This window comes from Pseudochaenichthys georgianus, chromosome 14, assembly GCF_902827115.2.
Source record: "Pseudochaenichthys georgianus chromosome 14, fPseGeo1.2, whole genome shotgun sequence".
In the NCBI taxonomy this organism is placed as follows: domain Eukaryota; kingdom Metazoa; phylum Chordata; class Actinopteri; order Perciformes; family Channichthyidae; genus Pseudochaenichthys; species Pseudochaenichthys georgianus.
Window position 1 is genome coordinate 27,807,815 of NC_047516.1, and position 21,721 is coordinate 27,829,535.

General features: G+C 39.2%; 3 protein-coding genes across 4 annotated transcripts in view; 1 reads left to right on the top strand and 2 right to left on the bottom strand.

Annotated features, from left to right (window-relative positions):
• Positions 1 to 1,215: 1,215 nt before the first annotated feature.
• Positions 1,216 to 6,971, bottom strand: LOC117458050 (polyubiquitin-C-like). Its single transcript, XM_071205363.1, has 4 exons — positions 6,865 to 6,971; positions 4,888 to 6,264; positions 2,653 to 2,748; positions 1,216 to 1,977 (listed from the first exon to the last, which is right to left on the bottom strand). Exons 2-4 carry the CDS (start codon positions 6,254 to 6,256, stop codon positions 1,280 to 1,282), a joined length of 2,163 nt encoding a protein of 720 aa, XP_071061464.1. The 5' UTR covers positions 6,257 to 6,264; positions 6,865 to 6,971; the 3' UTR covers positions 1,216 to 1,279.
• A 1,675-nt stretch (positions 6,972 to 8,646) lies between these two features.
• Positions 8,647 to 11,833, top strand: cenpv (centromere protein V). Its single transcript, XM_034099828.1, has 5 exons — positions 8,647 to 8,795; positions 10,178 to 10,270; positions 10,510 to 10,579; positions 10,659 to 10,773; positions 11,522 to 11,833. The coding sequence occupies exons 1-5, from the start codon at positions 8,725 to 8,727 to the stop codon at positions 11,674 to 11,676; spliced, it is 504 nt and encodes a 167-aa protein (XP_033955719.1). The 5' UTR covers positions 8,647 to 8,724; the 3' UTR covers positions 11,677 to 11,833.
• pigl (phosphatidylinositol glycan anchor biosynthesis, class L) overlaps positions 11,685 to 21,721 on the bottom strand; it is a 35,238-nt gene continuing 25,201 nt past the window's right edge. For both annotated transcript variants that reach the window (XM_071205378.1, XM_034099827.2), the window contains 5 exons: positions 17,335 to 17,425; positions 16,217 to 16,284; positions 14,896 to 14,927; positions 12,690 to 12,823; positions 11,685 to 12,168 (listed from right to left, as the gene is read on the bottom strand). In XM_071205378.1, the coding sequence (XP_071061479.1) occupies positions 12,040 to 12,168; positions 12,690 to 12,823; positions 14,896 to 14,927; positions 16,217 to 16,284; positions 17,335 to 17,425 (454 nt within the window). In that variant the 3' untranslated portion in view covers positions 11,685 to 12,039. The remainder of the gene's footprint in view (positions 12,169 to 12,689; positions 12,824 to 14,895; positions 14,928 to 16,216; positions 16,285 to 17,334; positions 17,426 to 21,721) is intronic.

The window sequence follows — 21,721 nt, forward strand, 5'->3', positions numbered from 1 at the left end:
CCAAGCTTAAAGAAACAGCAGGAAAAAAAACTTCATCAGACGAAACAAGGTTCATCCAAAAATCAGGCTTTGGCTCCCGGACTATAACTCATCCAGGACTAAAATCGTTAACCAGCTACAGCATTATCTCTTTTTTTTTAACACATTGTTTTTCCTTGTCAAAACATTGTGGCATACATTACCCACAAGGTCAATGGACCACAGATAGTTGTGTTGTGTCAGTAGAAGCTAATGTTACCCCCAGCAGAGCGGAGTGAGGTAGACTTTTTTGTAGCTCCAAATTCACAAGATATATTACATTTCAAACATGTATAAAGCTCTTAAAACATATAGTCCCCCAGACCTGTAAACTTTGAAGTGTAAAAATGCGGAGTTTCCCTTTAAAGTGCATTTCTTTGACCTGTCACACCTTCCCTACTTCTTCCCTACATATAGTTTTCAACTACATTTAATGTTCCTCATTATATTTTGATAGTATGTTTTCTCTGGTATTTATCCAAGAAAGCTTTCCCCAGACCCCGGTTTAAGAACCACACGGTTTTAAACTGGGTGGTTATTAATGTCTGTTAAGTGAGATAGGAAATGTGTAAATGCAACTTTATAGACATTGAGGGTTAACAGTAAAACAGTGACATCTAGTGTCTCAATGTGGAAATTAGTTATTCAATAAGGGGCCTGTGTTTACAGTAACACTTCCTTACTAATGTTACCCAAGAGGTTGTTACAAGGAGCAATTTACAAGATTGAATGGATAACATTCCCTAATAAAAGCCAATATAACTTTTGACTTTTGTGCACATAACTTCAGTTTCTTGGTTTGGCTCATCAAAGTTATTCAGGCAACTCAACCACTTGTTAAAACAAATTATAAAGAAAAACTTTAGGGAAGGACAACTAACCTTAACCTAACAAAAATCTCTTGAGAGCATTCAAGATGCAATGTATGAGCAGTCAGTTAAACCCACTGACTTTTTTTTAATAATAACCCAGCAGAAGTCTTGTGTTTTTAATTATGACTTCTTGTATTTAAATTATAACCCTTAGTAATTCAAGTTAGTTGAATTCTCAATTATATGAAATACTAAAAACATCAACTTTCAAACATTGCCTTTCGTAAGATTACCTATAGTAATAATACTGGATGTAGGATTTTAACATGAAAACCAGTCATTGTGTTATTCAAGAAAAGATTAGCAAAATAAGGGCAAAAACACATTATTTATTCTCTCATCGTTTATTGGGTTAAGTTGTCATTTAAATCTCTTCACCATATACTTATTTATTGCCCGCCCCTCAGACGCAGGACGAGGTGGAGGGTGGACTCCTTCTGGATGTTGTAGTCAGAGAGAGTGCGGCCATCCTCCAGCTGCTTTCCAGCAAAGATCAGCCTCTGCTGGTCGGGGGGAATGCCTTCCTTATCCTGGATCTTAGCTTTGACATTCTCAATGGTGTCGCTGGGCTCAACCTCCAGGGTGATGGTCTTGCCAGTGAGAGTCTTCACAAAGATCTGCATACCTCCTCTGAGACGCAGGACAAGGTGGAGGGTGGACTCCTTCTGGATGTTGTAGTCAGAGAGGGTGCGGCCGTCTTCAAGCTGCTTGCCAGCGAAGATCAGCCTCTGCTGGTCGGGGGGAATGCCTTCCTTGTCCTGGATCTTGGCCTTCACGTTCTCAATGGTGTCGCTGGGCTCGACCTCAAGGGTGATGGTCTTGCCAGTGAGGGTCTTCACAAAGATCTGCATGCCTCCTCTCAGACGAAGAACCAGATGGAGGGTGGACTCTTTCTGGATGTTGTAGTCAGAGAGAGTGCGGCCATCCTCCAGCTGCTTGCCGGCAAAGATCAGCCTCTGCTGGTCGGGGGGAATGCCTTCCTTGTCCTGGATCTTAGCTTTGACATTCTCAATGGTGTCACTGGGCTCGACCTCAAGGGTGATGGTCTTGCCAGTGAGGGTCTTCACAAAGATCTGCATGTTTGCCCCTGTGGAAAAAAGTTATAACACGTTACTGATACCCTATAATGTAAAAAGGCTTACTTTAAAAATAACATACTTTAAAGCACAACTAAATATAAGGCTATGTTGTTAATGAAGCTTTCTGTCTGAAGGAACGTTATACCTGAGTTGTTACATTTGTTCATGTGTTTTGCATACAGACGCCATTCTTAGGGGACATTATTTAATATTTATATCTCAGCAGAAATGTTAAAAGTGAGTAAATAACATGAACATACTGGTAGGAGGCCGGTGATTCGAGCACCAGCGCCATTTTAAAAGGGTATTGTTGTTTGCCTTCGTTTTTGTTCAACTAACGTTACCAGCTAATGGACGATGCAGCTAGAAATGTTGCACCATTGTTATTAACGTTAGCCATGTCTTGGACGTTGTTGATAAACTTGTCGAGTAATTTATAAAGAAATAAACATAGCAGGTAATACAGAATATAGGTAATCTAGGTTAACAGATATTGTACATTAAAAACAAATGCTAATTTTAGGTTGTTACCAGCCTCTACAGTCGTTGTTTACCAAGTGGTTAGCTAGCTGATAAAAAAAAAATAGTTAAAAACAAATGGACGCTGTATATTGATGTAATAAAATACAACATTTAACCTGAAAAAAATTGTAAAACTATTTTAAACGAACGATTTTACTCACAATTTGTTTCGGTATCTAGTCGTCCCTCACTAACACCTCTCTCTGACTGTGCAGTTGCCAGGGGGACAGGATAACTTGTACTGCAGACTACACGTCATAGAGCAATATTCATCCGCAATGGAGAATAGTTCCCATTCTGTGTTTCAAAATATATAGGTTTATTATATTAGCTTCACTTTAAAGAAAGAAAGTTATACGACCAAAAAACATTGTTTTAAATGTTAATGAAAGCTACAATAACACAAACTTCAAAAGCCTACAGATTTCTGTGTAAATGTTATAATTGTTTTAACATCAGAAGCCTTTTTTCATGACGAATACACCTCTTAACCCTTAGTATTAATGTACCCTTCATAATTTAAACACTCATTGTTTATGCCTGTTACTTGTCTTCCCATCTCTGGGCCGGACATACATCCAAATATCACAGGCGGAAATGATCAAATAGATATTTTTTCATGTTCTGTTAGAATATAGCTGCTCTGTTTAAAATATAATGTGTGTTTCAGGTTGTCACAATTTAATTTGTAGGGTTTCATGTCATTTTGTCATATCTTCCTGATCTTGATGCACAAACAATCAACAGATTGTCAAGTAAGCAGTGCTATAAGACATATACATGGGTAACCGCTGTCACCTAATTATCAAGATAACAATGCTGAGCCAGTTTAATTTTGGTTTACATTACATGTCACTTGTTAGACACAAAATACATCTGCACAATCCTTATTATATCCATAATCCACACTACTTTGCTCACCGGAGAGGAGACTGTAGTGTTATCCCGTACCCTAACTTTTCTGCTGGGTTTATTTGTAGGTAACATTCTTAACGCTTGAATAACAATTTTTGATTTAGTTGTCACTATATTCACTCTATATGTACACAGTCACATATTCATGTTACACATACTGTACATGTACAAAACTATAAAGGATTTTAAGGGCCACAACTTTAATATGTAATTCATAACTTACTATAACCAAATGCTTCAATAAATAAGTCATGTTACGCTTGACACCCAAGGTAAATCAAAAGTTAAATGAGACATTAAACATATATTTTTGTATTTAAAGATATAGGCCTACATTGTATTGGTCATTGGTATATAAATGTAATTTCTTACCAATTAACACGAACATCTATTTATTTATTTTATTCTGTGATTTAACCATTTAGGGCTCCAATTGAAAACAATAATTCATGACCTTTAAACTTAACTTTTTTTTTAATGCCATGCATGTCCACTACCCAACCTTGCAAAGACAACACTTTGGTCCTGCCTGTTAACACCCAGGGCATAAGGCAATCTATTTAATGCTGCACTTTTTTTATACCTAAGTTTACAAAAATGCTCTTCCCTTGTTTCTTTGATATATTTGTTGTTGGTCTTCCTTTCCCCTAACATTTCAACCTTTTGACACTAGATGGCGCTACACCCCTATTATTAAAACTACTTTATTTCATAGGGAAGCTCACCTCCAGCAGTGAAGAAGTTCATTCACTGAGTAGGGGAACATAATGGTTTTGACTTTCCCATCAAATTTATGTTTCATATCGAATGACTAAACACCTTCAAATATAAAAGACACCATAGCATGCAATGAAAATGTGCCAACTTTGAACATTTCATTAATAAATCTGTGGGGTATCTGCTTTGACATCTTGTCATTAAAGTGCAACTACTTATTAGGATTGCTAAGCGAAAATATTGGTTTATTCATTTTCACTGGACAGCCTACATAATGGAAAATGGTACAATAACATTGAAATTACTCCTCATTAGCATGCTTTTCACCTATTTACTGCAGTTTGCATTATCAAAGTCCTATGGTTTAGATATGTATACGCGTTATGTCAACAATGCATGTACCGTCTTGTAATTAAAGCTTATATTGAGCAGTTAAGTTCACTACACCTTTACCATCAGTATTTTTTTTATGTCTCCACTTTCCCACTCTGTACCAGAGCCCATTTCTACCTCCCTTATTATTTAAATGTGGAACAGGATGCTCCAGACTTCTGTACAGGGACATTTGCAAAATGAAGGAACAAAACCAGAAAATAAAGTTTAAGCATTTATTAAGTGATGTACATTAAACTTTTGGTCATGTAACTCTCAACACCTTCTTCATGTGTAACAACTTTATAATACGGTGTGTATAACATGTCATACGTAGCACGTTAACGTGAGGGAAATAAGGTTAAGAACATGGAATCATTAATCACTTTATTGCCCGCCCCTCAGACGCAGCACAAGGTGGAGGGTCGACTCCTTCTGGATGTTGTAGTCGGAGAGTGTGCGGCCATCCTCAAGCTGCTTGCCGGCAAAGATCAGCCTCTGCTGGTCGGGGGGAATACCTTCCTTGTCCTGGATCTTGGCCTTCACGTTCTCAATGGTGTCACTTGCCTCAACCTCCAGGGTGATGGTCTTGCCGGTGAGGGTCTTCACAAATATCTGCATGCCTCCCCTGAGACGCAGGACAAGGTGGAGGGTCGACTCCTTCTGGATGTTGTAGTCGGAGAGTGTGCGGCCATCCTCAAGCTGCTTGCCGGCAAAGATCAGCCTCTGCTGGTCGGGGGGAATACCTTCCTTATCCTGGATCTTGGCCTTCACGTTCTCAATGGAGTCACTTGCCTCAACCTCCAGGGTGATGGTCTTGCCGGTGAGGGTCTTCACAAAGATCTGCATGCCTCCCCTGAGACGCAGGACAAGGTGGAGGGTCGACTCCTTCTGGATGTTGTAGTCGGAGAGTGTGCGGCCATCCTCAAGCTGCTTGCCGGCAAAGATCAGCCTCTGCTGGTCGGGGGGAATACCTTCCTTATCCTGGATCTTGGCCTTCACGTTCTCAATGGTGTCACTTGCCTCAACCTCCAGGGTGATGGTCTTGCCGGTGAGGGTCTTCACAAATATCTGCATGCCTCCCCTGAGACGCAGGACAAGGTGGAGGGTCGACTCCTTCTGGATGTTGTAGTCGGAGAGTGTGCGGCCATCCTCAAGCTGCTTGCCGGCAAAGATCAGCCTCTGCTGGTCGGGGGGAATGCCTTCCTTGTCCTGGATCTTAGCCTTCACGTTCTCAATGGAGTCACTTGCCTCAACCTCCAGGGTGATGGTCTTGCCAGTGAGGGTCTTAACGAAGATCTGCATACCTCCCCTCAGACGAAGGACAAGGTGGAGGGTGGACTCCTTCTGGATGTTGTAGTCGGAGAGTGTGCGGCCATCCTCAAGCTGCTTACCAGCAAAGATCAGCCTCTGCTGGTCGGGGGGAATGCCTTCCTTGTCCTGGATCTTAGCCTTCACATTCTCAATACTGTCGCTGGGCTCAACCTCCAAGGTGATAGTTTTGCCAGTGAGGGTCTTCACAAAGATCTGCATGCCTCCCCTCAGACGGAGGACAAGGTGGAGGGTGGACTCCTTCTGGATGTTGTAGTCAGAGAGAGTGCGGCCATCTTCCAGCTGCTTGCCAGCAAAGATCAGCCTTTGCTGGTCGGGGGGAATGCCTTCCTTATCCTGGATCTTAGCTTTGACATTCTCAATGGAGTCACTGGGCTCAACCTCTAGGGTGATTGTTTTGCCAGTGAGGGTCTTCACAAAGATCTGCATGTTTGTACCTTTGTCAAATTGAGAAACATAACATTAGGATTAAACAAAATCTGAATTGGTAAAACAGGTTTAATTGATGGGCTCTCACGTATGATAGATGTTAAGAGTACATTTGTCTTTTTATATTATCCCTATTATTCATATAAAAGATGTAGTGCAAGTCTAACTTGTAAAATGGCTTCCTTTAACAACATATCAAAAGTCGAAAATACGTTTAGACAACTGCAAACAGAATTGTAACTAACAGCAGCCATTACATCCACGCCACGCGCCATTTTGAGATCATATTGACCTTACTTTTGTTCAGCTAACGTTACTCGATAATGGACTATACTGGAAATGTTGAGTCATTGCTAATGCTTACATAAGACAGCCACTAATTCGACGACGATTAATGTCGTTAGTGACACGTATACCGTTTTAAAATAAAGTCTACAACCTGTCGAGTGTACTACTACGAGTTAATGTAAATTTGAGACAACGTCTGACAATCTTCTAAACAAGCGAAGCTGTACCGCAGTGGCACAAAACAAGCTACTAAAACATCCACTCATCAATAGTTGAAGAACTAACAACAATACAGCTTGAAAACAGAAGAAAATACATACCTACGATCAAGAGACGCCGTTAATATTTTTGGATCCTTCTTGCGTAGTGTTACTTCTCTTTCAGCATCCGCTGTAGAACTAACTGTTGTTCAGACAAACACTGTATTATATACCAATGACTGCATACGTCATCTGTGAGTATCCTTCCGCATGTGAAAGTAGTCACCACTTCTCGGCAGACCACTATTTCAATTCAAGATATTAATAGCACAATATTGTTTTATCGAATCATCACATGTTTACTCATAAAGATGATTTTATTCAAAAACAATTGTATGGATGTAAACGTTATTTTATGCGGCGGAATAATATCTCTCTCTACACTACGGTTCTGGAATTTTCTCGAACTGCCGTAGCAACAGAAACCGTCCTTGAGCTTCTGATTGGACTGCACGATTGTTTGTTTTGCCAGCGATTGGTTTGGTTGCTGTGTTACAGTAAGTATTGTTTGATGACCGACTTGTATTTTTGACTGAGATTTTAACATATATTTATGAATTAGTGTCAAGACCTAAATAGACAATGGTTCGTGTCATTCTGTGCCATTATAGTGTAACCATACACATGGACTTTTCTAAAACGTAACTCTTTCCATAATACAGAATGTCAAACAAGTTATGTCATTAGGAACTCATCAGGTCTATACATCAATATGCATTTAATGTGACACGACAGAGGGGCATGTGCAAACAGGAATTTGAGTTAATCTCCATCATTCGTCGCTGTTAACATATAGACATTTGCTTGGTAAACATCTGATACCAGCTGCTGTGACAGCAGGGTTAGGTCTTGGAGGCAAAATGGAAGCGTACACACTGTTAACTGACCACCTTTACCCAACTTGTATTCATTAGCAACCCATATCCAGCATGTTTCCTACAACACCACCATTTAAATAAAGAATACATTCCTGATTTAAAGCCAACCTGAACACCTCTGCAAAGATGTAATTTGATCAGCAGAAATAGGCGATACCAGTTATCTGGCATGCACAATAAAAAAATGACCTAAATACTGAAACGTGATGTTTGAGAACCAGAATGACCATATGTGGTGTGTCTAAAGATACACTGTTGTGTTCTGCCAGAGCAGAAGTTGACTAAATAGATTTCAATTCCCTTTTGGTTTTGTTTTAGATATATCTGATGTTTCATGAAAGCAGTGGTATGGCAATGTTCTGCTTATAAGGATGTACACACTGTACAGAAAGTACTTTGTCAAGTCACCATTTGCTATGAGAAAATTGTCAAGGCAGGAGAAAAGAATACACACAAACAGATAATGTAACAGCTGTTCATAATTCTAACACACTGCCAGGGCCACTCAACATTATCCTTCTGACAGAACACAATATAATTGTTCTCCTCTTCCTTGTTCATTTGTTGAGTAATTATAAGATTCTAAGGAAAGGGCTGTAGGTATGCATGACTAACTGCCTGCATGATGACAATGCTCATGTGATACGGAAAAACAGTGATACATAACATTTTGGTGATGTGTACCTGGAGTAAAGGGACTTTGGCAAGATATTTAGAATGAAACCAGTGATTTGCCTTCCCATTTTCTAGCTTCAGCCATTATTTCAGACAACAGTGGCACTGTGACCTACATTCAATTAAAGCTCAGATGGGGTCTGTAGCCTTCTGGGGTTCTATTTTGGGCTCATATATATGATACAACAGGGAGGGTCCTAATTTATGTATTTGGGTCACAGCTTTCCCTTAACACCACCCCTCCAGCTGCACCCTGTCATATGACACCCAACCCGTGATGCATCACACCAGCCAGTGCTTTCCAGTTCAGAGGAATGTGTTTGTGCATGTCTGTTGTACTTTGCCCTGCCTCTTGCTTGGAATAATTATGCACTGCCTCAAAGTGTTCCAGGAAGAAACGATCTTTCAAGCAAGCTATGGCCTATATTTGAGTGTTGTGTAAGCATCATCACGTGAAATAAAACTGTCGTCTGTGGTTAGTGCTGCGTACCGGTACGCCGAACCGGTACTGGACTTGTAAAAAGTTTCGGTTCAAGTCCGGTTAAAACCGGAACGTCAGGAACAGGTACTTGGACTCGCAAAAAAACTGGCACTTACGTATATTCTGGTGTCTGTGGTTATTTAAACATTCCCTGATAAACGTTATTCAGTGTCAATAAATGAGTGCTAATCCCAGTGTGCTCAGTGTACAACATCACATGTCATTTCACCTTCGATTCACGGTTTGAAAACGTAGCGTTTCGCCACATGCTAATGCTAACCGGAAGTGAAGACTTTTCAGAATAAAAGTATTAAGTAAATAGTGTGAACTTCCGGATTTTCAGAATAAAACTGATTTAAATTAAATAGTGTATTTAATTCAAAATTACGCCATATCAACATTGATTTTAATTTCTAACAGTATGTACATCACTATGTATGTAGTATGTACTGTTTAATGTAAACATGTAGTGTTGTAGAAAAGACATGGTGTACAGACAGTACAGTACACTCTGACTGTACAGTCACTACAGTGTAGTGTATACTGTATAGTAGGTGTGTAACAGTGTAATGCGTATAGTCTACTCTACACTCTACCTTTCAGCAACGTTTTAGGGATTGAGGCTCAGTCAGCTCAGGGACTGTTTGGTTACTTTAGTTTGGTAAATGAAATACATGTTTGAACTTTGTAGTAGTTCACTGTAGTTGCTGTCATAAGTCATTTGTAGACTAAGTGGAAAAAAGTGTTTTTTTTACATTTGTACTTTTTAGAGAAATGTAGACGGAAGGGAGCACAATAAACCTGACGAGTTTGAATTTGAGTTGATTATGAGTTAATGTTCAATTGATAATTAGCTCACAATAAGTTCACTTTAGTTACTCACACAACTTCACACAAGCCATGGGTTCAGGTCCGGACTTATAAGTCCGGACCTGAACCTGAACCTCTGGACTTGAGTCCGGACCTGAACCTGAATGTGAGTCCAGGTACGCAGCACTATCTGTGGTTTGTTGCAACAAACTTGACTTATTTTTGGGAATTTCAATGACCCAACAATAGCTGTGAATGGATCAAAAGTAGAGAGGCTTATAATGTTAATTTAACTCTTATCAGTTAATGGACTTTGATTAGTTTAATGTGCCATTTTGGGTGGGACGTTCAGTTCCACGTCGAAAGGTTTCATAACAAACTAGCACACAAGTTTCATCAGAGCTTCAGTGACTAGTTTGGTAAACACATTCTTTCTCTTGTTGACATCAAAGTGACTGAAATATCATCCTACCTAAATCAGAATAAACGTGTTTCTCATGATAATTTGTTATTTCCTTTATACCTACAGAATGGATCAGGTGAAACACACCGGCGGCTGCCACTGTGGGGCTGTAAGATTTGAAGTCCTAAGTTCCCCAGACCTCCATGTTTTCCAATGCAAGTAAGGAAAATAAATCTTATATTGTCTTGTAATTTAAAATAAACACTGTGTATTGGACAAAAACTAGATTGTCCAAGACATTTATTATTTTAAAATTAATGGGTAAAACACATTTGTTTTGCTAAATAAAAACAAATGAATCCCATAACTGTCATGTTAAAGAGATTTCAAACAACATGTGTCGCTTGTACACTTTATAGCAAGTTAATACATACTGAATTATGTCTGTTTTTCTTCAGCTGTAGCATTTGCACAAAGAAACAAAACCATCATTTCATTGTTCCAAAGAATCACTTCTCACTCTTACAGGTAACTCAAGCTAAATATTTGATTATGTTTGAAATCAGAAGAGCATTTTAAAGTAAATTCATTTGGTTTTCCTTGACAGGGGTCAGATTATCTGATCACATACACGTTTAACACTCACGTTGCTAAACACACCTTCTGTAAGACTTGTGGAGTTCAAAGTTTCTACACTCCACGCTCCAACCCTGACGGCTACGGTATGATCGCTAACAGTTTACACAAGACAGTCACACCACGCTCATATGTTGTTACCTAACATCCTGCTGTGTTTACTCCAGTCTACTCTGCCCAAAACAAAGCTCTTTATTTTGGATATTTGTAAAAAACAGAACCTTTATGTTCCCAATAAGAGATACATGTTCCATACCAAGTTTCCAGATTATATAAGAAAACTTCTCCTAAAATCTATACAGCAGATTCAATATATCTTTGTTAAAAAACAATTACATAATACAGAGACACACAAAACTAATTTAGGTGACATGGAGAAGATTACAAAAAAGTTTGATTAGATGATATACCATGTTGCATTTTGAGCTCAATATGGCAAAAATAACACAAGGATGCAAAAACATTTAAAATACTGCCTCACCTCACCATTATATTTAACTTGCTCTTTTTTTCCTTCTGAGAGCATTATTTCAAAAAAAGTGTTTTTAAAGAATTAAGCCCGAGCATCAGAAACGATTCCCTTCAATACATTTTTAAATTCTACATCATATATTTCACATAACAGGCCTAGTATTAGATTTGTTATTGGTTACCAAGACTATCCTCCACACACTGTAGGTCCAGGCTCCACAGTGACTGTATGACAAAGGGAGCCTTGTGACTCTCTTCACCTCCAGCACACCCTATTCTGACTCAGCTCCATGGTGTTATATAATGGGTGTAGGCTGTTTTTTTCATATGTAAATAACGTTGCGGTTGTTGTTTACTCCGCAGGCGTTGCTCCACACTGTCTGGATCCAGGTACTGTCCGCAGCATCACAGTGGAGACGTTTTGTGGGGAGAAGTGGGAAGAAAGCATGCAAGCTCACAAGAGCATCAGAGATATGTCTAAATCTGAAGCAGACGCCCAGCTGAAACACACACAATGACAACACTGTGATTTAAGAATCAAGCTTATTTTAATCATCAGTATCAAAAATGTTTTAAAGTATTTTTTAATAATCCTTGACATGAGATTACAAAACTGTATCCGTAGTGTTGCTTTTATACAGTGTAATGACAATAAAGATTTTTGAGAAACGAAAAGTCAGCATTATTTATGGAAAGGGCTTACAATAAAACGCCGAGTCTTCTTTGAAAAAGTAAAGTACTGATAACTCTTTTTTTTTTTTTACAGTGAGCAAAACAGCTCATCTGATTTGTAAACCCTTATTCACTCTTCACCACAGTTATCTAGTAGATAGGCAGCAGGAAAACAAAGTAACAGTCAGTGCATCAGTTTATCTCATAACTCAATAGATCTTCAGGTTCTTTGGCCCTTGTGGGATCATTTGGAACGTGTTGATGAACATGTATCGAGACATGGTGACGTAGAGGTAACGAAACCACAGGAGCTGGGTGCGGTGGCAATACATGGCATCCTGAAAGGAGTAGAGGGTTGAACTTGTTAGTGAGTACAAAGTAATCCATTACATTTGATATTGGATCACAATTAACACCCAATCGTGGTCCAAATATATCTGCTACTTACTGTACATGTAATTTTTATATACAGAATTAGCTTGATGTTAAGAATAATCGATCAAAAGGAAAACAATTTGATGAATTGTTAGTTAATTTCTTATGCAAAAATGTTAGACATGCCGTTATCGGCCTCTCAAATATGAAGAGATAAAAAAGACGTTTAAAGACATCACCTTGGACTTTAAGAAACTATTAATCCTGACATTTTATAGACCAAGAGATCGACAATAGATGAATCTAGAAAATGAAAATAATCATGCAATTATTAGATGCTCAACCACTTTTTTATTTAAAACCGTATCTCCACTTTTGCCTATTCAGCTCAGACACTGCATACAGCTTTGTTTAAATGTGCTAAACACCTCTAATAGGAGACCGTGACACGCCTTTCCAACAAACAGTGCATTGTGAAGCTTACTTTGGCTTGCCTGTAGCCCTGTGAGCTGAGGAAACAGCGGAGGCTGCAGGGCAGCAGCCAGCTGAAGGGAAGCTCCAGAAAAGAAATGTACTTCCTGAAGAGGCCAACGGTCACCAGGGAGAGCAAACAGCAGTCTGGGAGGACATACAGAGACACAGTTAGTTATCAGTATATGTTATTAATTCAGTGCAGCAGCAACGTGTCAACTAGGACATTCTCTCAGGCTGTTCTGTTTTAGGTCTTCTCTATAGAGAAGAAACCTGATGTTACAATAAACAATTATTCTTTATTACACTCAGGCTGTACTGAAAAAATCTCGGGAAAAATTAGAAAAACTGTCAAGTTGCTAAAAAGGATATTATATTACAGAGCACATAGTCAACATGGTGAGTTCTACAGCTATAACATGCAGGTTGTTCCCTTTCCTCTTGTGTGTTATGTAGGTTTTTGTGCATGAACATTTTCTGCAAAGGCTACATCTTTCTCTCCCACAACTGACACGCCTCAATTGGACTCCTTTACTTCCGTAACATAATGATAACACTATGTAACACTCACGCTTCTATTGGTTAGATCTCCAAAACATTGTAAGTGATAGGCTAAGGGGCGGGGCATCTCTAAGCAGTGGACCAATCATAACAGAGCTGGCCAGCTAACCAATCTTTTTGAACATTAAAGCATGTAAACATGTCACATTAGAGGCACCAAATATAAATATGAACCTGAAAATAAGCACAATAGGGTCTCTTTGAAGCTGCTGGTGAAGGAGAATTGCTGAACGGCCAGTAAAGAGGCCTTTTGTGAATCAGGCCAGGCCTAATTCACTCCCGCAGGCTACAGTATGACCAGTCAAACAGGTGATGTGTGGTATAAATAACCAGCGTGCATGATTAATGACGGTCCTGCTGTTTTTATAAGATAGCTCTCTGCAGGCTTAAAGGGCAAGGCAGACTGAAGATAAAGTGTGTGTTTGCTCTGGCCTTGGGACTGAGTAGATAATGTCCTTCTGCTATTCAACCAGCACAGTGCAACAGTTGATATTTCATGTATGATTAACTACTCTGGCCCGCTGTGCTGGTTTCTTATCATGCCGTCTGCTCAGACTTTAATGTGGGTGTTCTCTCTGGGCCTTAATGTTTCTCTTGTTCGCAGAGTATTGTCAGTTGAACATGTTGTACCCTCTCTGTCCTGATTATGTTCAAGCGGAGAGTCATAATGCCTTTCAATCACGTCTATTCATTTATTTTGTATTCACTGTTGCAAAATGTGTAATATGTAATGTAAAGCGCTTGAGCACTTGAAAAAGCGCTCTAATAAAAAATGTAATGAATTATTATGAATTATTATTTCACAAAATGTTAGAGGTTAATATCATACTTTTTACTCCACTACCTTGACTCATACCGAGTACTATTACTTTTGATTCTTGAAGTACATTTAGCTGATAATACTTCTGTACTTCTACTTCAGTAACATTTTTAATTCAGGACTTAATTTTGTTCTCTTAATACCATTATTATTTATACTTTTACTTAAGTAGGTACTTCTAAGTAATATCTAAGTACTGTTTCCATTTCTGCTGCTTGGGATAACTGTCTGGGCTCACGTTGCCACCAGCAGACCAAACTCTATAGATGGGAAACAAAAGTCATGCAACCCTGGTTACCCTTTAGAACAGAAGAGGGCGCTGTACAATAACAAACACCCAGCCTGAGCAGTCCACAGCACCTTCTAGCAGACTGGAGAAGCAGCTACTCATGTCAGGCAGTCTGTATCTTTTAATACAAATGCTACCTGAAGCCTCATAATGAATACAACTTTTGTAAAGGCTTTTGTACTGAATTGTATTGCCTTTTTCATATCCAACAGCGAGAGAAAAAGTGGTTCCTTACTCAAGAATGATCAGTTTAATATGTTATATAACGTATAGCTCCAACACAGCAATGGGTATATGACTGATCCCTCCTAAAACTGTTTCAGATTGAGTTTATCCTGGTAGGGAGTTAGTTTGAGTTTTGTAGGAAAGGATTACCAGGTCAGTTACCATCACAGAAAAAGCTTTCCAAATGAGGATTTAGGAATTAACGCAAGGGAAACCTTACTGGTTTATTTTCTGAAAATTCACAAGTAACTGCAACCAGGTACTTTGGACACACATTTTCAAATGTTTAAACCCTCTTAAAAGTTGTCTTTGTGTCCCACTTACCATTGGGTACTTGTCCAGTGGAAGCCAGATAGCTGTAAATGGAGGGAACAGCCGTGTTACAGGTTACAAATATTGAAGAGGCAAACATTGTTGTCAAAGAGATGATAAGTAAATGGCAATGGTGTGATGTTCCTACCTGCCAATCTATAACCAAGATGAGAGCTTTCTTAACACTGATTGACACAAATGAGTCAAATGTCAAAATGTGTGAGCCTACAGAGGCAGTAAGCATATACTTGTGTGTGTTTCAGGTCAATTTGTATTGAAAGTTGGAGGGTTATTTTTTCCCTAGGGACATGACATTTTAATTTCCTGTTCCTCTGTCAAATCTACTTCAAGTCGTTTACATTTGCATTTCAAGAGCAACTATAGGGGCAGCTCATCCCAACATCAAAAATATATATAGTTCTGTTTATCAATCTTATAATGTTATGGAGTAAGTTGTAGAGTTTTGAAGATATCAGATGTATGCATGTCTGCTTTTTCTCAAATAAAGTCCATTATATTGGAGAAAAGGATGGCACTTGGTTTGTGGTGCTCAAAACGCCAAAAGAAATACATTTAATAAACTCAACAGCTTTGTCTCTTTCCATAAATCATGATCTGGTAACTCAAGATACAGAGCATTTTATCGTAGGAACTATTACTGACTCCTGAGGGGTGATACGGTTGCTGGTTGTAGTTTGGTAGAAAGAAAATAGTTCCTACATAAAACTGCTCTAGATATGTGGATTATTTTTGTTAACTGGCATGGAAATAGACAATGACTTCTATTGTATTGGAGACACAAAGCAACTCACACCAATCTATATTGATAAAAAGAACTAACATTATGAAACCATTTATTCTATTTGTAGTTGAATTGTCCCTTTAACACGTTGACGAAACTCAACAACAAACCACTGAGATTTAAAATACTGCAAAGCTAGTGCACAGCCGCTCTGGGCTCTCAACATTTTTTTTTTTTTTTTAAACCAACAGTCTGATGCTACGTGCTTGGTTGGCCTCTCCAAACCAGAGCTGCCCTCCCACCTCACCACTTCAGGGACAGGATTTACTGCTGCTCTCTGGGAGCACAGCCCAGTGCCTCTGAGGACGGCCTCTCAGCTATGTAACAGCCCTATTATAAAAAACATGGTGTGTGTGCAGTGAAATATTTGGAAAGATGTTTGTTAATGTGGCTCTCAATGTTCTGCACTTTCCTGGACAATGTTTTATGACCGTGGAGTTGGCTGTGGGTACCATGCATAAGGCACATCAAACCAATCTGGATGGTGTCTTTAGGTTGGCATCTTTAAAGTCTTTCTTTAAAAGTCAGTACCTGACAGCTTTATGGATGGCTGTGTGATTGGCATGGCCGCTCACTCCGCTCCCATCGAAGGTCAGCACCTGAAACAACAAAATGTCTCACTCAAATCCAGCATTTGGGTATCTAAAAGTGAATTTAAATAAACGGAGGCAAAAGATTTGTCTTGGGTTAGTGTGTCTTGACTTTGGAGCTGTTTGACAGCTGACATCTGATATTTAAAAGCCTTTTTCTGTGTGCATGCTTCCACACAAGAGGAAGCAAGAAACAATCAGGTCAAAGGGAAAGAAAAAGTGCTAAAGACTTGGCATTTGCTATGCTCGGGCGTATTCTACCATGACTATGTCGTTGCAATCAAGCATCAGTTAACAAGTAGACTTTGTTTTTATCCCTCATGACCTGTATATAGAAAATCAAGAGATTGCCGTGGTTTAAGACCAAGGAAACAGGTAATTCAGTTTAAGAGCGAACCACATTTTACTCATGATGCTTATCTCTGTTTTTGCTGCATACATTCTTTAGAGAACTCATGATTCTCTAGCCTACTTTTTGGTCAAGAGGAATTCTTTCTGCAGAACCTGACAGGATGGGAGGAGACGGTATGTTTGTTTGTCGTCTTTGATAAGAAGAAGAAGAGATCAGCGACTGCAGCATAAAAACAACGCAGCTGTATTTGATAAATAAGAACTTTTTTTTGTCATAGCTGCTGTACTTTTTGTTTGTCAGAATTTTACTATTTTGGTAGTCGAATAACAATTATTATTCTAAATTAGTCACATTCCAATGAGTTAATAGTACGGAACTACACTGCGGCAGATAAGCATCTATGTAAACACCAAGTTGAATCCAAACTTTCAACTGCAGCAGAGGCCATTTCCTCTTGTTTTCAGGGAGGCTCAAAATGAAGTCTGAGCTGGACAAAAAGAGACGCAGTCTGACAGGAATACTATGCAGGCCACAAGGAAAATGGGACAATGAGCTTGAGACATGAGGTGCAAAAACATATGGTTAAAACTTATGAAAGCAATACATGGATTTCGTACGCAAAAGGGCAGGGAAATGGTTTGTTGACAGGAAATGAGGAAAAAACAACTGCTAAGAAAGGAAAGAATTCAGCGCGAAGCTGAACATACCATGTTGAAGGAGTGCTCTCTCATGTGCTTCACAATTAAAGAAGAGACCAGGGAGACGCTCCATTCTGCTTTGGGATCATCTGGGAGTTTTCTGGAGGGTGAAAAAAAGGATGTAGTTATCTTCCAAGTGATATTACTGATAAACAGGAGTGCATTGTGTCTGTGATGTAACTTGCGTAAATTCTACACAACATAAGCATGCTTGGTGTTTCTCAGGCGCCTACTTTTTTACGAGTTTTGTGAATTCCAGGGGGTTAGGGGTCAGACGACCCCTCATGTGCATCTGAAACTACAGCCTGAAGACAACACATTACATACACATCACTTGGCCAACCCAAGTTTGTGACTTACTCTACATGCAGATACTTCCTTTTTGGCACAAATAATACCTCTCAATTGAAAGAATAAAAAACGTTTTTTTTGCAGTTGTTCAACACCCCTGATGAACTCAATAGAAACCAGCCACCATAATAAAGAATCAATGTAATAGAACCAGTTTGTCCACCAGATATGATTCCTCTGATTTCTGTTGTTTAAAACACAAACAGACAACAAAGCAATGACGGTTTGAAAACCATGGGGGTGTCGGTCTGATGAGATAAGCAGAAAGATCAGTGATGTGTTGCTGAACAATTTAATTGAACAGGTCCTTCCATTTCAAATACTTTGATGTTAAGATAGATCATCTGCTATCCTGGAAAGACCACATTGAAGCTGTCTGGAAAAGGACAAACAAAGACTTTTCTTTTCTCGTCTTGTTCTACAGTATTGTACGTTTCTGTTTACAGCTTTGAATTTTACACCAAAAGAAAATCTGCTCAAAGATTGTAGGCCATTCGTTCGTTCCACGATTTAGACTGAATAACTCTTTTGTGCACCGGTCAATCCTAAAAATAAATATGGAATTCAATCCCAGATCAAATGGTCATTAAGGGGCTTGGTAACATGTAATGGCTTGGTAACATGTAATGGTGACTAGATCTGACAATAGTGTAACATCCTAGGGCTGCTCAATTAATCGTATTTTAATCGCAATTACGATTTTGGCTTGCAACGATTATGAAAACAACATAATCGAAATAAAACGATTATTTATTTTATTTTTTAAATTATTTATTTTATTTGTTTTTCAGTTGAATTATACTTACATTTCAAGGTAATGAACTGTTAAAAACATACTGTTCAATTTTTTTTTCAATAAATGAATGTTTTCAAAGTAAATGGATAATCGTTTTTAATAATCGTGATATCAATTATTGACCCAAATAATCGAGATTATGATTTTTGCCATAATCGAGAAGCCCTATAACATCCTCACATGGGGTGGCACATGGATGGTGTGACAGTGCATGTATATGTACGTTTTTTAAAGTGGGGGTAGGTGTGGGGGGGGGGTCATAAATAGTTTCTTCCCTCCCCTCCGTTGCTAACAATGAGCCGGGACAGTTGGGCTGGTAGGGGGAAGTGATGGATTAGAGCACTGATCTATTGGTGGCCAGTGATGTGAGGGTCAGGCTACGGTGTAAAGAGGTGGAGGGTTGGGGGGGAGGCTATGTCATGGGGAGCAGGGGTAGGAGGAGGGGCGGGTCGGGGGTTCAGAGATAGTTTAAAACTGTCCGTCATCGAGTGAATGCACTGCTGTGACATATCATAATGATTGTTTGGGATGGTACAGGGAAATTGATTCAAACTTCTCTAAAATGTTCAAGGCCCCTAATGTAATAAAAGGTATTTGACAAAAGTGTATGAATCGTAAAATACCATTCCGAGTTCACAGCTTGGCCACACTCATGCATTTCTTAATGTTGCCCTATATTCTCTCTAGTGCATTTATTCATTTATTATCTGAGGCATTTAGCAAAGCACAAGCCTGCATGGAGAGGGGTGGGATGAAAAATGAACAAAAGACACCTGACCTTTCTCATGCAGGATGCAGGCAGAGTCAGCCTCGCCATGGCAACAGTGCAACATGTCCTAAAGTAACCTCCCCTGCTCCGCTTTTGTAGCGTTGCATGTGGATGTGTAATTGCTTGCAGGCATCTGTATGTAGTGGTAGAACTTTGGCCGAGTAAGGCGGATTCAGTAGGTGTGTGTGCGTGCGTGCGTGTGTGTGAAAGAGGGCTTGGTTAGTCTGGTCACATGGACCAAAGGCCTGCGAAACTGCCAGGCTTCTATCCACACAGTCAGATAATGTCCTGCTGGGAACCGCTGTGATGCCACTACAAACTGACAATGCACCCACAAACTCACTCTGTAATGAGGCAGTTAATACAGCAACACCAATAGACACACTTTGTTACACAATCATTCAGAGGCATTTATCGTCCAGGGTTTTTTTGAGGTAATAAACTGACTAATTATGTAAGTAGTGTTTAGAAAGAGAGGTTGTTGATAGAAAGAGAAAGCTAATGTGACAAAATGTCATGTGTGTTGCCGGCAGCAGGATTGAGTTAAGCAACTGTTTGACTATTCAGAAAGCCAGTGTGTGCTGGGGACAAATGTATCTGGGATAAAAGCACAGCCACAGGTCAGTGGCCAGGCTGGAACATCACACCACTATTTACTGCACTCTGCCGTGTGCCTTTAAATTAGCTACAGCTATTTTTACCACGATCGATGAATATTTAAACCTTGTATGGGGGTACGGTGTTACTGAAGTCAATACGGCTTTCCTTTCCACAAACGTAATGCTTATGTCTTTGTTTACATCCAAAAAAAGATTAACATACATTAAAAAAAGACATTTTAAAGTCTGTGATAATATCTCAGTAAATATCTTTCTAACTTTCTAAGTAAAAGCGATATAAGTAGAGGAATTTAAATAAATGTGATGTTTGTTATAGAGTTGGTTCAGTCTGGTTGATAATGTAACGAAGCGTCGAGGTGGTTGGATGTGTGCAGTGAGCAGCTATAATTGAGTCCAGGGAGTAGACAGAGGTCAGGCCAGTGCAAGTGGAGAGGCAGCAGAGCGTGCTCAGATCCAGCTTGATCACAAAGGCCCCAACATGCACTGGGGCCCCAGATACTGTCTACACAGCTGTCCTATTCAGTAAGCATTAAAGGGAAAATCCTATTTTAAAGCAGAATTCACGTGTTATTCCTGTTATTCCATAGCATAGGCTTTAGTTGTGAGGAAGCAGGTCTCACTCAGTTTGTTCGTTATGAAACATAAACCTACACTGTGTGAAGTTGAGACTTTAGCTTGAAGACAAAACTCCAGTGGACCCAGCACACACTTCCCTGATGCATGACATGAGACGGTCAATACTGCAAAAAAATACGTATTAGTATGCATTAGGTCTGGTACTAGTTTTTTGCAAATGTTTAATACAGTTTGACCAAGTTTAATAATATCTAGATGCCACATCATTTGCATGAGGATAATTACAATTAGTGTATTTTTAATAATATTAAATATTGCATTGTTACATCCATGTTGACATGCTTTCAGTTTACTAATGCACATATTTTGATGGTACATTGCTGCGTACTTTGCCGTGTTACAGCAACTGGATCAGTGGAATAATGTGAATCCATAGTCAGGAATGTGGGTTCCATGCATCCTTGTGCATAAAAAAACAAAACCCCCTTCATAGAAAAAGAGCCCATAGAGGTCAAATACTCGTTGGGTAACCATTTAGTTTTAACCAAGACATCATTTGAAATTAATTGACTCAATGAGATGGATTTGATTCAAAACTGTAACAACATTTGAACCTAGTCCAACTAAATCGGCAGTGACAAGTAGATGCTGACAAAAGGTGCACCTTCCTGGTTTGTGTTCGCATTACAACAACATAATAACTAGCTTGGCATAAATGGGAAATGCAAATATTTTTAAATGACACATACACTGAGGAGCTTCTCTAGATTTTTCTTTATAGCATTACATACAAATATTATGTCTTGAACTAAGGGGCTAGGAGCTTTAAAACAATAGAGGTCAGTCTTGAAATTGTTACTTCAACTACTGTTAATTAGCATAATCAAACCTCCAATCATCTTAGTATAACTCCAATACATTGTTAAAATGCAAAGGGCTTGGGATTATATTGAAATTGTGCAGCTTTTTTCTGATTGTGTAAATATGAAAAAAGGGAAAGGTCACCAACTTTTGCGCAACATGTTTTTCTTTCTTTTTGTTTAAAATGACGAGCGTAAAAAGCAGGGAGAGGTAAAGTCATGGATGAACTATACTTTGGCAGAGAAGCTTAGGAGCAAAGCCAAAGTGTGGCTCTCAATATGCAGACACATAAAGGGAAAAACAGCTTGGAATGACCTACATTAGCTGTGCTCAGAGCATGGCCAAAATGTATCCCACAGTCCTTGGCAGTTGGCTCCAGCAGACGGACAAGAGGAGGAGAAGGAGGAGGAGGGGTGCTGGAAA

Bases quoted from the DNA above. Each gene is read 5' to 3' on its own strand.
- cenpv (XM_034099828.1), top strand. From the start codon at position 8,725: ATGCACTGCCTCAAAGTGTTCCAGGAAGAAACGATCTTTCAAGCAAGC. The intron at 10,271-10,509 runs GTAAGGAAAATA...GTTTTTCTTCAG, and splicing joins CTCCATGTTTTCCAATGCAA to CTGTAGCATTTGCACAAAGA. The intron at 10,774-11,521 runs GTATGATCGCTA...TTTACTCCGCAG, and splicing joins CTCCAACCCTGACGGCTACG to GCGTTGCTCCACACTGTCTG.
- LOC117458050 (XM_071205363.1), bottom strand. From the start codon at position 6,256: ATGCAGATCTTTGTGAAGACCCTCACTGGCAAAACAATCACCCTAGAG. The intron at 2,749-4,887 runs AATAAAGTGATT...ATATTGCTCTAT, and splicing joins GCTGCGTCTGAGGGGCGGGC to GACGTGTAGTCTGCAGTACA. The intron at 1,978-2,652 runs GTGAGTAAAATC...TTTTTTCCACAG, and splicing joins ACTAGATACCGAAACAAATT to GGGCAAACATGCAGATCTTT.